Source organism: Tripterygium wilfordii, chromosome 16 (genome assembly GCF_013401445.1).
Source record: "Tripterygium wilfordii isolate XIE 37 chromosome 16, ASM1340144v1, whole genome shotgun sequence".
Classification (NCBI taxonomy): Eukaryota; Viridiplantae; Streptophyta; class Magnoliopsida; order Celastrales; family Celastraceae; genus Tripterygium; species Tripterygium wilfordii.
The window spans coordinates 6,355,685-6,370,345 of record NC_052247.1 but is presented as its reverse complement, the minus strand read 5'-3'; the positions used below and the strand labels follow the sequence as shown (position 1 = coordinate 6,370,345).

General features: G+C 34.7%; 2 protein-coding genes across 3 annotated transcripts; both read right to left on the bottom strand.

Moving 5' to 3' along the window:
- Positions 1-3,655: 3,655 nt before the first annotated feature.
- LOC119980733 (dirigent protein 5-like) lies at positions 3,656-4,210 on the bottom strand. The gene has a single exon (XM_038823528.1). It carries the CDS (start codon positions 4,208-4,210, stop codon positions 3,656-3,658), a length of 555 nt encoding a protein of 184 aa, XP_038679456.1.
- Positions 4,211-5,383: 1,173 nt separating this feature from the next.
- On the bottom strand, positions 5,384-9,949 carry LOC119981459 (cation/H(+) antiporter 18-like). 2 transcript variants are annotated; one of them, XM_038824580.1, is made up of 4 exons: positions 9,816-9,949; positions 9,368-9,585; positions 6,915-7,916; positions 5,384-6,800 (listed from the first exon to the last, which is right to left on the bottom strand). In XM_038824580.1, exons 2-4 carry the CDS (start codon positions 9,566-9,568, stop codon positions 5,592-5,594), a joined length of 2,412 nt encoding a protein of 803 aa, XP_038680508.1. In that variant the 5' UTR covers positions 9,569-9,585; positions 9,816-9,949; the 3' UTR covers positions 5,384-5,591. The 2 variants fall into 2 exon arrangements, with proteins under 2 accessions (XP_038680508.1, XP_038680509.1); XM_038824581.1 differs by having other exon boundaries at positions 9,368-9,569; positions 9,816-9,943.
- Between the last annotated feature and the right edge of the window lie 4,712 nt (positions 9,950-14,661).

Sequence of the window (14,661 nt, the reverse complement as noted above, 5' to 3'; positions counted from 1 at the left end):
CATCAGTAACTTCCTCCGGATTATAAACCTTGTTCACATGTGGATCATATCCCAACAACTGACCATATTCTTCTAATAAAGGAGACAAATATGTTGTATTGAAAGTAAAGCAGCGATATGCAGGGTCCCAGAAATGCATAGCAGCCTGAAGAAGAGTTACCGGTGTTTTGACAGTTAATAGATGCCCAATACGTCCGTAAATTTTCCCAAAATTATTGCGTGCTTCATTACTTTGTGCCTCCCAAAACTGTGCTAACCCTGGTGGTGCCTGTTCTTGAAACTGTGTCTTCCGAACAATTCCCAATGGTAAATCGTCTTTTAAACTATCTCCGAGTTCTGCCTGCAATTTCTCCAACACATCTCTAGTTTCCCACGGGTTGTCTCGTCTTATGTCACTGGTTCCTATCACTGCTTCCGCAAACATCCTCTTGTCCAATTGCAAAGGATGTGCCTAGTGAATGCATGGGGGCATGAAAAGGATGAATATAAGATATGTATGAACATGTATGAGTGATTAACAAACATGCAAGCATATATGGACACGTATGGCAAGTATCATAACCTAGGCTAACATATTCATGGCAAGTGTATAAGACATGTACATGTATGGTTTGATGAATATATATATACAGGTATGTATCAAATACATATAAACATGTAAATGAGGAATAAAGGTACATGGTATTTAAATGTACAGGAAATAAATGGAGTTAAGGATAGGAGAATCCCCCATTGTTCCTAACAAAATCAGGTTCCTACCAATTTCTGAAGGTCTCGAACCGGATCTAGGGTTATGTAATGTGCATATGGGTGGCATATCTAACTATAACGCGGCTACGCGAGAGGCCACTGGATCAGGTTAGTTCACACCCCATATCTGGAAGTGGAACCCATCCCCCAATATCTTGAAGGGACGTCAATCCAGGAGGATGTTTTTCCTTGCTTACGTGAGGACAAAATCCATCAAAAGCAAAGATCAACCCTCACTAATCACTAGTAGGACCCGGTTTTTATGGGTCATTTGTGTGCATGTGAATAGTGATGTGTGTGCGGGGGAATCATACCATATCCTCAACAAACCCTCAAATTTTATGAAACCAAAAACCTGTTATTTTATCTACAATCATGAACAAACACATTAGATTCTTCAAAAATGTTGAAAGAAACATGTACAACAAAATAAACAAATCAACCAAATAGAAAAACAACAAGACAACAAGGCCCGACCCCTTTGGTACAACAACCAGATGTCCCCAGTGAAGTCGCCAGCTGAAGCAACCGGCTTGAAAAAAAAACAATGAAGTCGCCACCAATTGATTTTTAGGATGCAATTGGACATCCGTTCTGTTCTACGAGAAAAATGGGCAAGGGGGTCTATTGAGCATGGGGAAGGTGTTAGGCACCCCACAACTCCCGAAATCGGTTACCTTTAGATGTTTTCCTATTTGGCTCTAATTTGTTTTTGAAAATCTCATTTTTGATGGGTCTTATTGGAATGTAAATGAAAAATCCACTTGGAGTGGTTTGGAGAACAAGGTGCACGGGATCATTGGGGCCATTCCTGGCTTGGCCAAGGATTGGAGAAAACACCACTTGGAGTGGGTTTGGATATTTGAAAAAAAAAGGGTTGCACGGGATCATTGGGGCCATTCCCGGCTTGGCCAAAGATTGGATAAGCTAGCACTTGGAGTGAGTTTGGATATTTGGGAAGAAGGGACTCTTGAGGACTTGGTTGATGTACCAAAAGGGCCCACAATCAAGGAATATTCAATTTAAGTCTTACTTACAATTATGTTCTTCATGAGAAAAGAAAGAATCTATTTATGGCTCATTGAATGGGTCAAATATCTTTAAACCCACCGTTGAGTCCGTAAATAAATTCTCCTAATCCCTAAAAACACATTTGCTTTCCGGATCCACGAAATCCAAATGTTTTCAATGAATGCCAATGGAACCCCAATATCTTGAAGGCTCTTTGGTATTTAATCAAAACATAAGGATTCCATAATTTAATCTTGATGTGTTTTATTAATGTTAGACGGCTTGGATTAATCCAATGACTAACGCGTTGCATTTATTTTCATGGCATTCAAACAATCCTAACATGCATCTAAGACATGGCATAATGTGAGAAATCAAAGTCCTAAGCATGCATTCTAATGCAATCATCATTCACAAAATCATCTCCTAATATCTATATGCTTCTAACACCCTAACATATTTATGTATGCATTTCTATTTTTACATCCACTATTTTTTATCCTATTACAAGGCTTACTCTTTACAATTATGTACACAAGACAAATATAAAATGAGAAATACAAATATTATACAACAATTGGAATATTGCCCATGGGGCCCATTGCTCAAATCCGGTCCAAATCCTCTAAGTATGCTCTCCAGTCCAAATGGTTCATTCGACCCAAACCCAACAAGTAAACATAAAAATGGGTCAAAATTGTGCTCAAATGTAATATCAAGTTAAATCCACATTTAAAAATTCACATACACATATAAACATACACAAACAGATCCATATATATACATATAACATATACATATAACATATACATATGCACACAGACACGCCATATATATATATATATACACACACAGATACCACATATATATATATATATATATATATATATATATATACATATATACACGCACCACACATATACATATATAAACATATGGACTCAAACGAACTCATATATATATACATATACACCATATAAACATGTACATGATAAACTCATATCCATATACAAACATATATACACCAGTTGCATATAGATATACATATTGAGCATATGAACAAGCAAATGTTTGCACAGACCAGATTTTTATTCAATCCCTACAAGCACCCATAACCCACCTATAGGCATCAACCTTCGTATATTGGACGAACTAAATCAAGTATTTAAAAAAAAAAATATTACCACAGTAAACAATATGTTTGAGCCGGACATCAACAGCAAAGAACAAACAAACATCCTTCAAATCCAAAACATATTATAGATCATACACATCGGAATAGAACCAGGAGGAACATATCCTAAAGCTTTGCAAAACCACAATCATGAAATCGAACCAAGGGTATTGAAACAGGGTCCGGTATGACACAATTAACACTGGTATGAGTCAAAGAAACGAATCTGGCTTAAGCATGGAGGCAGGGAGCAACACATGAGTTTAGTAAATAAATGCCCATAAATTTGCAGAAATTGAAGCACACACAAAACGAAAATCAGAACTAAAGATGAAAGTTTATGTGAATTATCACCTTTTCAATCCCAAGCTAGAAGAGACAAAATCCTTTTCTCCCCTTGCTGTTTCTCTCGACCTCCAGCTCCTCTGCCTTGCCCCTTTTGTTTATTTTTTCTTCTTTTTTCTTCTCTTTTCTCTCCACTCTCTTTTGTCTCTCACGCCACCTTATACCCTTTTTTTTTTCTCTTTTTCACTCCACTCTCTTTTGTCTCTCACACCCCCTTATACTTTTTTTTTTTTTTTTTTTTTTGTGTTTTGTTTTGTTTTTTGGTTTTTATATTTTTTTATTTTACATTTTTATATTTTTGGGTCGGACGAAAACCGGTTACTACACTTATTTTTATGAAACAACCTGAACTAAAATTAAAAGCAAGACACATCATTATGGACATTCATACAACTTAATGGACATCTTAAGACGAAAATATTTTGCTCCCTGGAAGGTATCCGTTTGAAATGTTGCAATACCTCTAGCCATGAAGAAGTCTCCAGTGCCTCCAACGACGGAGAGATCCCTCGTCTCTTCCATCATCATATCTGCGCCCATAATGTTGATGGTACCTTTATAATCACTTGAATTGAACACTAACGTATATGCAAACCACGCATTGTAAGTGGATTTCATGTCGTAGAAGTAGAACCCCTGTGCACGCGCGACCGGAGGAGAAAGAAGGTGGTTGTCTTTTGTCATCGGATCATTAAAAACGACAAGCTCGCCGAAGTTGAAGTCGCCTAGCTTAGTAGCATTAGCGGCTATAGCGGATGTTGCATTGGCAACGTCCGTGCCACCAAAGAGGGTATCGTGATAATAGAGCACAAATTGCTGACATGGTTTTTGTTGTTTTTGTGGTTTTTTACGGGCAGCAAAGACAGATTGAGAAGCAGTTAGGAGGAGGAGGAGGAGGAGGAAAAGAAATTTCTCTACTTGGTTTATCATGACCAATGGCTTGATTAAGATTGTCTTAGTGGTTGTGTGAGATGAACAAATAATTCTTCACACTTTTATATGCAAATCGACAAGCTTAATATGACAAGAAAGAGAATCATTCCCCTAACAACTCATCAAAATATGTATATGCTTTCACAACTCTAACAAAAATGTTAGGGATCCTAGTAAAAAACATGTCAGTTATCCCAGTAGTGGATCTTATCTCTTGATTGATGTAAGTGTAGGGCCCATGAAACATGGTGATTGAATCAGAGAGTGACACATCCACTAATGGGATAACTGAGATACTTTTTATTGAAATCCGTATCACTTCTCTGCAACACTAAATATTATAACTCTAGTAGATGCTGATGCTGGATATATGAACCAAGATACCAAGAACAAAGAAAGCGCCATTTGAGACGGCTTTCTTGTTTTCACTTCAATAAGTTTATATATTAAGCATACGTCATCCCTTGCAAATATTATATATTAAATTATAAGTCCTTTTGCTCATCGATGAATAAGAAAATAATAATAATATACTTGATGTTATTGGCTGCTTGTCTTATACATTGTAGGTCCAAATTATTTAATCCATTTTCTCTTTTTTAATTAATTAAAACTATTTAGAGTTCTAAATCTGTCAAAAGTTAAAATTCCTAATTTAATTCGAAAAAAATATTTAATTCTCAGAATTTTATAAACTATTACATTCCTCTCTGTTTTCTTTATAAATAATGTAAATATTATATTATTGTACATATACACGTAATCAATTAATTGAAATTCAGATTTTTAAGAGCAAAAAATATACAATAAAATGAAGATAAAAACTAATTTCACTAATGTTTACTTATTAAACTACATATATACATAATTTACAAACCTATCGTTTATATTTTAAAAATAACTAAAACATGAATAATAATAATAATAAAATTCTTCATGTTCACAATGTTAAAAACATGAGAAAATTTTAAAATATAAAATTTATGAATATTTTAAATTTCTTTCCATTTTGAATAGGATTTAATTTTACTTAAAATAAAAAAAAATAAAAAAAAACTTGCTTATATGCGAATAGGATTTTTTTTTTATTTTTCCATTATAAATAGGGGTGTAGCATCCATTGAGATTTTGGCATAAGAAATATTATTTGAGAAGTAAAAAATGTATAACTTAGATAAAAGCCATAATGTTTCTTATTTATCTTGAGGTAGATAAAAAAAAATGTCTTACAAAACTAATAGTTTCTTTATATACCATAGAAGAAAAATAACTACGAAAAACACAAAGGGTTCTGACTTGAAATATGAAAATTACAGGGAGAATCTAACCAAACTAAATGCAATTTAAGATTATTTATCAAACTAATGAACTGCAAGAATTAGTTAGATTCGGAGTCATTTTCTGGCAACCCGTTTGCTGGTGAATCAAGATCCCGTCGTACCTCGCTACTATACTGTTGAAGCACCAAAACTGATGCTCTTGTTGGAGAATCCGAGAATGTCAACAAACTACCTATCGGACCTAGTTCTGGGCATTCACTGCTTTTATTCAAAGCTAAGGCAACTTCACCATCAGGCATTCGACCTACCAGAAAAAGATTGGTACGGTTCTGTTCGCGGATCACGTCAATGATTTGTGCAGCATTTCTGACAAATTTCTGTTCGTATTTTACTGAATCGTCCAACGACGTTCTCTTCATCAACTCAGAGAGGCATTCTTCATCCAACGAACTTGGCTTGTTGCCAAAATTGTTGATCATATCAATTCTAAGGATCTCACCTGTAGCAGCAGGTTCAACTACGAAGTGAATGACCATCAAACTGATACCAGGATGTTCAGCCATGCGAACACCATATGCAACAGCTTCCCGGTCATCTCTACCACCAAAGAAAAGGACTGTAATGACAGAAGAAACATTACTTGCTGATACATGAGTGGTTCCTCCAAGCCCACGATCAACTAGAATTCCAACTGAGCAAGGTGCATCTTTCAGAACTCGGCGATTCACCAAACGAAAGTCTGTTCGAGTTGTCTCTAGGGAACCATCCACCCTCTGATGCTTATGGAATGGAAGAATTAAAATTGCAGCTCTCTTTCCCTCAGCAGTCATGCATATGTCCTCATGTATATCAGACATTGAAGAGATTGCAGTCATTGATCGAACAGAAACCTGGCTTAATTGCTGGAAAGCCTCAAAAGCGACAACAACGTGGTTGGAATCTGATCCCTGGCCCTTATTCCAGAAGGGTAACCCATTTTTTCTAGCTTTGTGGACCATTAATATAGCTGACGACCTCTCACTGAGTTCCATTAGATGCATTGCATACACACAAAGTCCATCACCCTTCTCAATTCCACGGGAAGCTTCAAGAAGATTTATTATCGATGGGATATTCCTTGAACTATGGAAACAAGCCATAATCCGAAGTTGGGAATTTGTATTTTTCCTTTCAATTGTTCTGTACTTGTAATCAGCTGCTCGGCGTTTTCTTGCAGGCTTATATATAGTCATAACAATAGGGGTTGTGATAAAAGTTGTAAATATAGCCATCAACACCATAATGGCAAATGTCTGGTCATTTAAAACCTGAAAATAAAAACAGCAAAAAATAAATCAAACATGTTAGAAATAAAAAGTACTTTAAATTATAAGTTAAGAGTTAAGACCCACTTTGCTGATAGTGCACAAACTCAATTTTACCTTTCTGTCTTTACCAATGTTAAGAACAATAAGTTCTACCAAGCCTTTAGTATTCATTAGGAACGCCAGAGCAAAAGCCTCACGTAGATGCATTTTGAAAGAAAGGGATACCAAAACTGTGCCGACAATTTTACCAAAACAAGCTGTAAAAATGACCAGAGCGAGAAGACCCCACGATTCAAGCCCCTTGATGGTGGCTACATTGGTTTTCAATCCACTTGATACGAAGTACAATGGCAGTAAAAGGCCAGATACAAGGTCCTCAATTTTTTCACCAAGGGCACCAGCAAATGGTCCATCCTTTGGGACAAGAACCCCAATAACAAAACCACCAAACATGGCATGGATTCCAATAAAATCAGTTATAAATCCAGCAGCCAAGACAGTTGCTAGTGTAGCACAGACATACAATTCTTTCACTGGCTCGCCTTCACGGCATTGCTTAGCCAGCCATTTAAAGATCGGACGGACAATGAGGATTGAACCAATAAGAAAACCGCATCCACCCAATAAGACCCAAACCGAGACAAGGGGAGAATTGTTAGAACCAGATAGTGCAATGGCAAGGGCAAGTAGAATCCATGCAGCCACATCATTAACTGCAGCAGCTGACATAGCCATTCTGCCAACATCAGTGGTTAAAAGCTTTAGCTCAGCCAGAATACGAGCTAACACAGGGAAGGCAGTTATAGACATGGCCACCCCCATAAATACAAGAAATGAGGTAGCATGTACGCCTTTAGATATGGTTTCTCGAAGGACAAATGAAGAACCAATTCCCAATGCAAATGGGAGGCTAATTCCTGCAATGGCAATTGAAATGGCCTTTTTGCCAGTACGACAAAGAGATTTGGGATCTAACTCTAGACCAGCTAGGAATAAAAAGAAGATAAGGCCAATATTTGCGAGAGTATCAAGCACAGTGAGACTCTTGGTTGGAAATACTGCTTGCAGATATGTCTTGTTTCGACCCAGAGCAGATGGCCCAAGTAAGATTCCACCCTGCCACATGAGCAACCAGCAATGCTAAGCTTAATACTATTTCTAATTCCATGAGTAGGGACTACTAGAGTGCAGACAATTCGGTAAACTTCATGTAATGATTGCTAGGCCTATTTGAAACTACATTATATAATATGATCATACCTAGCCAAACTCCATATATCGATAATAAACTTGCAAAACTCATCATGTGCAAGAACATGCAGAATCATATATTCCAAGTACATAGCCTAAATTATGCTCATTTGAAAATGTAAAACAAAATATTTATAAAAGAAAACACATGCCAAAACAAAACAAGTTAGATATTAAACCAAACACAGCATAGAAAGTCAATTCATAGTGCTTTCATCTAGTAAAATAAATTACTTTCCAAGTTGCATGCTTTATTCTATCTCAAAATTAATAAATGGTGAGATTCACCGACCAACAGAGCATTTTAAAGTCCTAACAGAGAGCATACACAACAAAAATGGTAGACAGCATGAACAATCAACATAAAGACTTGTTTTTCCTTTTAGTCTGCATGCTGCCTTAGGCTTTCCACTTGGTTTATTCCTCGGGAAAAAAAAAAAAAGTTATCTAAAAAGTGAGGGAACATGAGAAGGAAAAATAAAGTGAAGAAAGGATGTGCATGTTTCTGTAAACCATTGGAGCCTGAACTAATGGGCCCCCATATGTTTCACTTTTGAGTACAATACAAAAAGCGGACCCGTCTGCACCTAAGAACTTGCATATGTGTATATATATTAAATGGGGGTGTTGGATGGTTGGGAGAGATAGGGGAAAGCTGGCTGGAGCTTTTTTTTTCGTCTTATGTGTGGATGTAAGAAACGATGTGGTTGATCCAAAGTGAACATATTTTCTATCATCCTTCTCCAGCAATTGTACCTCCTCTTTATAGATAGTCTCATCATACGTGAAGAAAAAAAATCATACTAAAAAGATAGAGAACTAAAATACCCTCACAAATCAAACATGCTTGAAATATGAATCTAATAAAACTTCATCAACTCTGCACAAAAGTTAAGGTGAGTAACAATTTGATACCAACTCAATCAAGCATATGTGGTTAGGAATTCTTCTGCTTATTTAAAATAGGTGCATAGTCAGTATTTTAGGATAACAAGAAGTGACCAATCACACACCCATCAAAATCAACGCCAAGAAACTGCTCAATTAGGCTTCAAGAAGAATTTAATTGTTTTACATAACACAATTAATATTGGTCACCGTTAAGAAATTTTTAGCAATTATCACACCACAGAATCAAAGGATACTTTCAAGCTTCATAATTAGAAACACAAAATCAAGATAAGGTCAAAGTCATTTATAAGCCTTCTCTAATAACAGCAGCATCAAGTCATGAACTAAAGATAAACGCTATAAAGTTTATACAAAAATAAAGTGCAAACAGGGTAATATCTGGGTAATCAGAGCAGCAAACTTACAATAATCTCTGCAATCACTCTTGGCTGTCTTAATGGTCTCAAAAGAAAAGCAAGACCCCGTGTGAGTACAAGCACAAGACATATCTGTAGAATGGCAAGAGGGAGCGCGAAATCAAGGGGATTATCACCCTGGAATATGCCATTCGATGTGGGTTTCATTGCGGGTGGACATTTGTGCCCTATTGTAGCATTAGAAGCCATTCTGCCCCAAAACAATCCTGAGAAGTTAAAACAAAACAACAACAGATTTCACACGGTTAAGCTTAAACACCACCAATACCATGAACATTCAAGACAATGAATCAATCCAACCTAAAATAACTATCACTGACATTAAGCAACACTCATAATAGGATTCGCAAGAGAACATTACAAGCCTCAACAAGGCTGTTGTCAATCTCAAAGAAAGAAAGGGCAAAAAAAAAAATAAAAAAAAGAGAATGATTACCTATCGAGACTGCAAGGAAGGCAGAGTGAAAGCGATGAAGCTGAAGAGACCGACGGTGCGCGTTGTGTTGTTCCAGGAATTGGAGAAGGGCATGAGTCAACTTATAAGGGCGGTGCACCGCAGAAAGTGTCGACTGGAAGTCATACAGTCCATTTAGGACTCCAGCTTTCAAATAACATCCGGATCTGTAATTGTGGTTTCGGTGGACCCCACCTTGGCGGTCCCACTTATATACAAATCGGCATTGTTGTTGATTGTTCCCAATTGGAGTTTTTTTAAATACCAAAAATAACATATTTTTATTTTAATTACAAATATGATATAAATTGAATATGAAAATATGAAATGCACATTATGTGTAAAAATACCAAATGTGCTACTAACGAGGGGTGACTCAATTGACAATCGATTGAGTTAGGCATATGTATACCCAATATTCGATTTCAATGAAAAACATATTTTTCAACCGTATTTTAAAAAAAAAGTTTGAAATGTGATATACCCTATAGTACATTTCATTATTTTAATTTTCAAATGAATTTTAGATATTATTCACATTTTGCAAATGATGCACCTTTTATTTATTGTATATATTGTTTTAATATGAATATTATCAATTTGTGAATGGTTTTAACATGATTATTGTACTTGTCTAGTTTTAACCCTTCACAAATTGTTATAGATAATTATTTTGATATTTTTAGGCTCAATTAATTTTTATATAATTATTAATTCAATTAATTTTATACAATTACATAAAATATAAAACAATTTAATATATAATAATTAATTATAGAAAGTTTATCTATCGAATTTCAAATTCTAATTTTCTAACATTTGATCATAGGAAAAATGTTAACAATTAGAATTATCTTTATGATGAGATTGATTCTTTTGTTAAATAATCATTGTAATTATTAATATTAAATATTGATATTTTTATTTTTATTTTTCTTAAAACTTTCTCATAGAATAAATGTTAAAATTATTATTATTTTTAAGATAAGATTTGGTATATACTACATAATTATTAAGGATAAATTTGATCAGAGGATAGATGTTAGAAAGGGAATTAAATAAAATATTAAAAAGATATAACAGATTTAATTGATTTAATTAAATTAAAAATTTTAATCTTTTGTAGTTATTTTTAAATATAAATTTATGATAAGATTTGGCATAATGAGCATAATGCGGTATTCCCAATTGTGACGGCCCTCACCTGAGAATGACACATTACTCCCAGCTAGGACCCACTAGAGAAAGCCACGTCAGTCCCACTCGGGTCCCTTTCATATACAAATCCGCATTGTTCCCAGTGCAGTGCCTAATAGCGGAATTTCGCTGCAATTGCTAATAATATATAATTTTTATAATTATATAGTTTTTGATATATAATATTTGGGAATAAAAAATATATACTAAATAAATAATTACAAGAAAGAAAGAAAAAAGGTCCGCTTTATGAACACAACTACATAAGTATTTGCAATGGATGGTCCTTTTAGGCCAAACAATCAGGTTTAAAAATGCAATAGACATTATTTTATTTTTTTTATCATAAAACATAACCTCATTAACCAGAACCAACATGTGAAAATTTAACCTCCTCGTCGATAAAAAGAGCAATAAAACTAGGAAATTCCTCTAGCCACACCCAATACCCACCAACAAAATCCCGAGATCTTCTAGCAAGGGTATGAACGATTTGATTGCAATTCCGCCAGATGCATAATGATAGTTCACCATCCCTAAAGAAGGCTCAAGCTCTTTGATTGAATTAGGGATATGTCTGAACGCGGGCCAATGTTAAGCATCAGATAATAGACATTAATATAGTTCTAATTAAAGAACGAATTTTTTGGCTGCTAAATAATACAGGGAATGTAAAGTACTGTTGCTAGCTAATACGTTTATTCATGTTAAGCATTCCCAGCCGTGTCTCTATCTATTTTCATATCCCTAACTTTTTAAGTGCTATGGTCACTTATTCTCTCTATTCTTATTTCATCATTAGCCATCTTGGACTTTCGGCCTATTCGTCTTTGTACTGTTCTCTATAAAATTATGACATTTTATTTCCTACTTTTTGTATTATTTAACAATTAGTTGTATAAGGAAGTAATTAACATGGACAATTTAGGTGGACCGTTCTAAAAGTGATTCTCTACAGTATTACTCTTACTTACATATTAAGTAATCCTTCGACCCAATACATGTTCCAAGTCAATTACCAGTTTTATCTGTACTTTATTTCCCAATGAAATTCCAAACTGCTGAGACTGTCCTCGGTGGAAACTTGAATTGACACTTTTCAGGATTAATTAAAGAATTAATGATGTAATGATATCAATATTGTCATTGATCGACGTAATGATGGATAATTGTTATAGTGGTCAATTGAAAGTGGTAACTTTTTTTTTTTGATCTTTCACTTGATTAGGGTGAGTTAACTAGTAATTAACAACCCATGACTGAGCCATTAGTTGGAGTGATAAAGATGGTGTGTATAACTTTTGTGATCAAGGTTTGAATCTTCTTCTCCCGAATTAAAAAAAAAAGAAAAAAACTTGTAATTAACCCTCAATCAGAAGTAATTTGTACTATTTAATCAAATTAAAAAGAAAACGTACAATAGTTAAAGGAAAAAAGGGACATTAATTAATCATAACATATTCCTAATTCACAGCAAAAAAAACAAAATAATATCAATTCTATTTTCGACAAATTATTGAACATAAAAACAAACTTAATGATCAGTAGAATTTGACAAGTTATGTCTTCTTCGGGCTAATTAATTTAATAATTTTCTTATAAGAAAACAAAAATATATAATTTAAGTCATAAAGAGATTAATTAATCATGTAGATTCAACTAACATATCGTTCATACATATTGTGTGGGAGAAACGCCTCCAGTTATGCATATAAGCTCTCTATCCTTGCATCACAAAAAATACATGTCGCCAGTTATTATGCATATAAACACAATATACACGTTCATTCATTGATAGTGTTTTTGTGATGTCGCCAGTTATTCTTACAACACAATATACATGTTCATTCATTGATACGTACAGAATTATCATTGATAGTGTCATTGTTAGTGTGTGTGTGTGTGTCTTTTTTAATAAGCGTAATCTCTTGTACTGCACAAATCCATTTGGCAACCATGTGAAGCGAGTTTTCAAGAAACTGTTCGAGTCTCAGCAAAAGCTGTTTTTGAGAGTTGTATGGATTTGACAATTAGAAATTGATATTATAATTATATAGAAATCGGGCTTAATCTTGTTTTTCATCCATATATAGTTGGGCTTTATTAATCTTTAAAATGGACCAAGCACAATAACTGGCCCACTAAAGATCTCTTCCCTCTTGGGCCTTTCTTCCTCTCCTCAAGGCCAACCTAGAAGAAGTTCACTAAATGTCTTACGGAAATTTTATCTACACGTCACAAAAACACTATTTTTACATCACTTTTTGAACATGATAAATTTACACCAAAAAAATTATAAGTCTACACACAAAATTATAGTGAAAAGACCAATTTACCCTTGAAGTGTAAAATATTAGAAATTCTATTGTTAAGTTTACACACACATTGTCTCTTTAATCCTAAATTCATCTTCACACTTTCTTACCGATTTATCCACTGCCTAGACGATTGCTGCCACCGATTCTCTACACCAAATTCGAAGTTCATTTCTGACCAAGAGGAGTCGACTTGCAATTTCGACCAAGAAGACGCCTAATATCAAAGTCAAACAATCAGAGATTGAGTAGAGGAAAGACCCTTGATTTATAAATCTATCTAATATGTATATTACTTCTAAAAATCTCTCAAATCGAACAAGATCAGTAAAGCAATTATTACATAGCATTAGTGGGTGTGTATAATTGTACTCCACGTGTTGATTTGTGTTAAAAACAGTTGAAACTAAATCATCAAACCAGGTCTGATTTTCTCTTCAGAAATCGGTAGGGTCGTGTTGTTTTTCTTTCAAAAAAACGATAGGGGCCGTGTTGTTTTTCTTCCAAAAAAACGACATCTTGTTGTTGTTGATCATTCTGGTGTAAACTTAGTAGTCTCTAATTAAATATGTAAAAATTATTTATTTTAAATTTTTAGTTTAAGGGTTAATATATGATTGGATACAAAGATTTTTATGTAAATTATAAAAAATTAAAAAGTGATGTAAAGATAATGTTTTGTGGTGTGTAGATAAAATCTCTCAATGTCTTATTCACACTAAATGATGATATGAGAATTTAGAAGTGTATGCGGGAAGAAGAAATTAAATCCAACACTTCTGTATTGAAGTAACGCATTTGGAGTAACACAACAGTGTATACTTTTTGGAATTTAAATCTGATTCACTCTATCTTTCCAGAGCAAACAGCCTTAAAGATCTTAAAGATCTTTCCAGAGCAAATTATCAAACTTACGTTTAGGATTGAACGACCTGTATCAGGATTAATGTAGAGACCCAGGCCAGTCAATAATGTCCTCCTTTTTGGCTTGGTTTTTGGCTGCATTCCTTGTGAAAAGGACTAACATACCTAGTCCTGCTAGGTTGTCTCTGCATTGGTTCATTAGATCCTCCCTACATTGAGGCCACGACTACACTTGTTTGGGATGCTTGACTTGTTTGCCTTGTCATCCTTGGTTCATTTGTTGAAGTCAAGCCACTAACTTGGCTACTGGAAGTCATCCTACCAGGATATGCCTTATTCCTAGCATTATGCCCCTTGCCCTTACACTCTTTGCAAGTCATAATCCTCCCTTCTTGTGTCAATTTGGTTATGTTGACAGTCTCATGTTATTCCCTTCTCCTCTTTTTCTTTGG

Coding starts and splice junctions, on each gene's coding strand:
- LOC119980733 (XM_038823528.1), bottom strand. CDS start 4,210: ATGATAAACCAAGTAGAGAAATTTCTTTTCCTCCTCCTCCTCCTCCTC.
- LOC119981459 (XM_038824580.1), bottom strand. CDS start 9,568: ATGGCTTCTAATGCTACAATAGGGCACAAATGTCCACCCGCAATGAAA. Junction 7,917..9,367: donor GAGTGATTGCAGAGATTATT/GTAAGTTTGCTG, acceptor CTCATGTGGCAG/GGTGGAATCTTACTTGGGCC. Junction 6,801..6,914: donor ACATTGGTAAAGACAGAAAG/GTAAAATTGAGT, acceptor TTTTATTTTCAG/GTTTTAAATGACCAGACATT.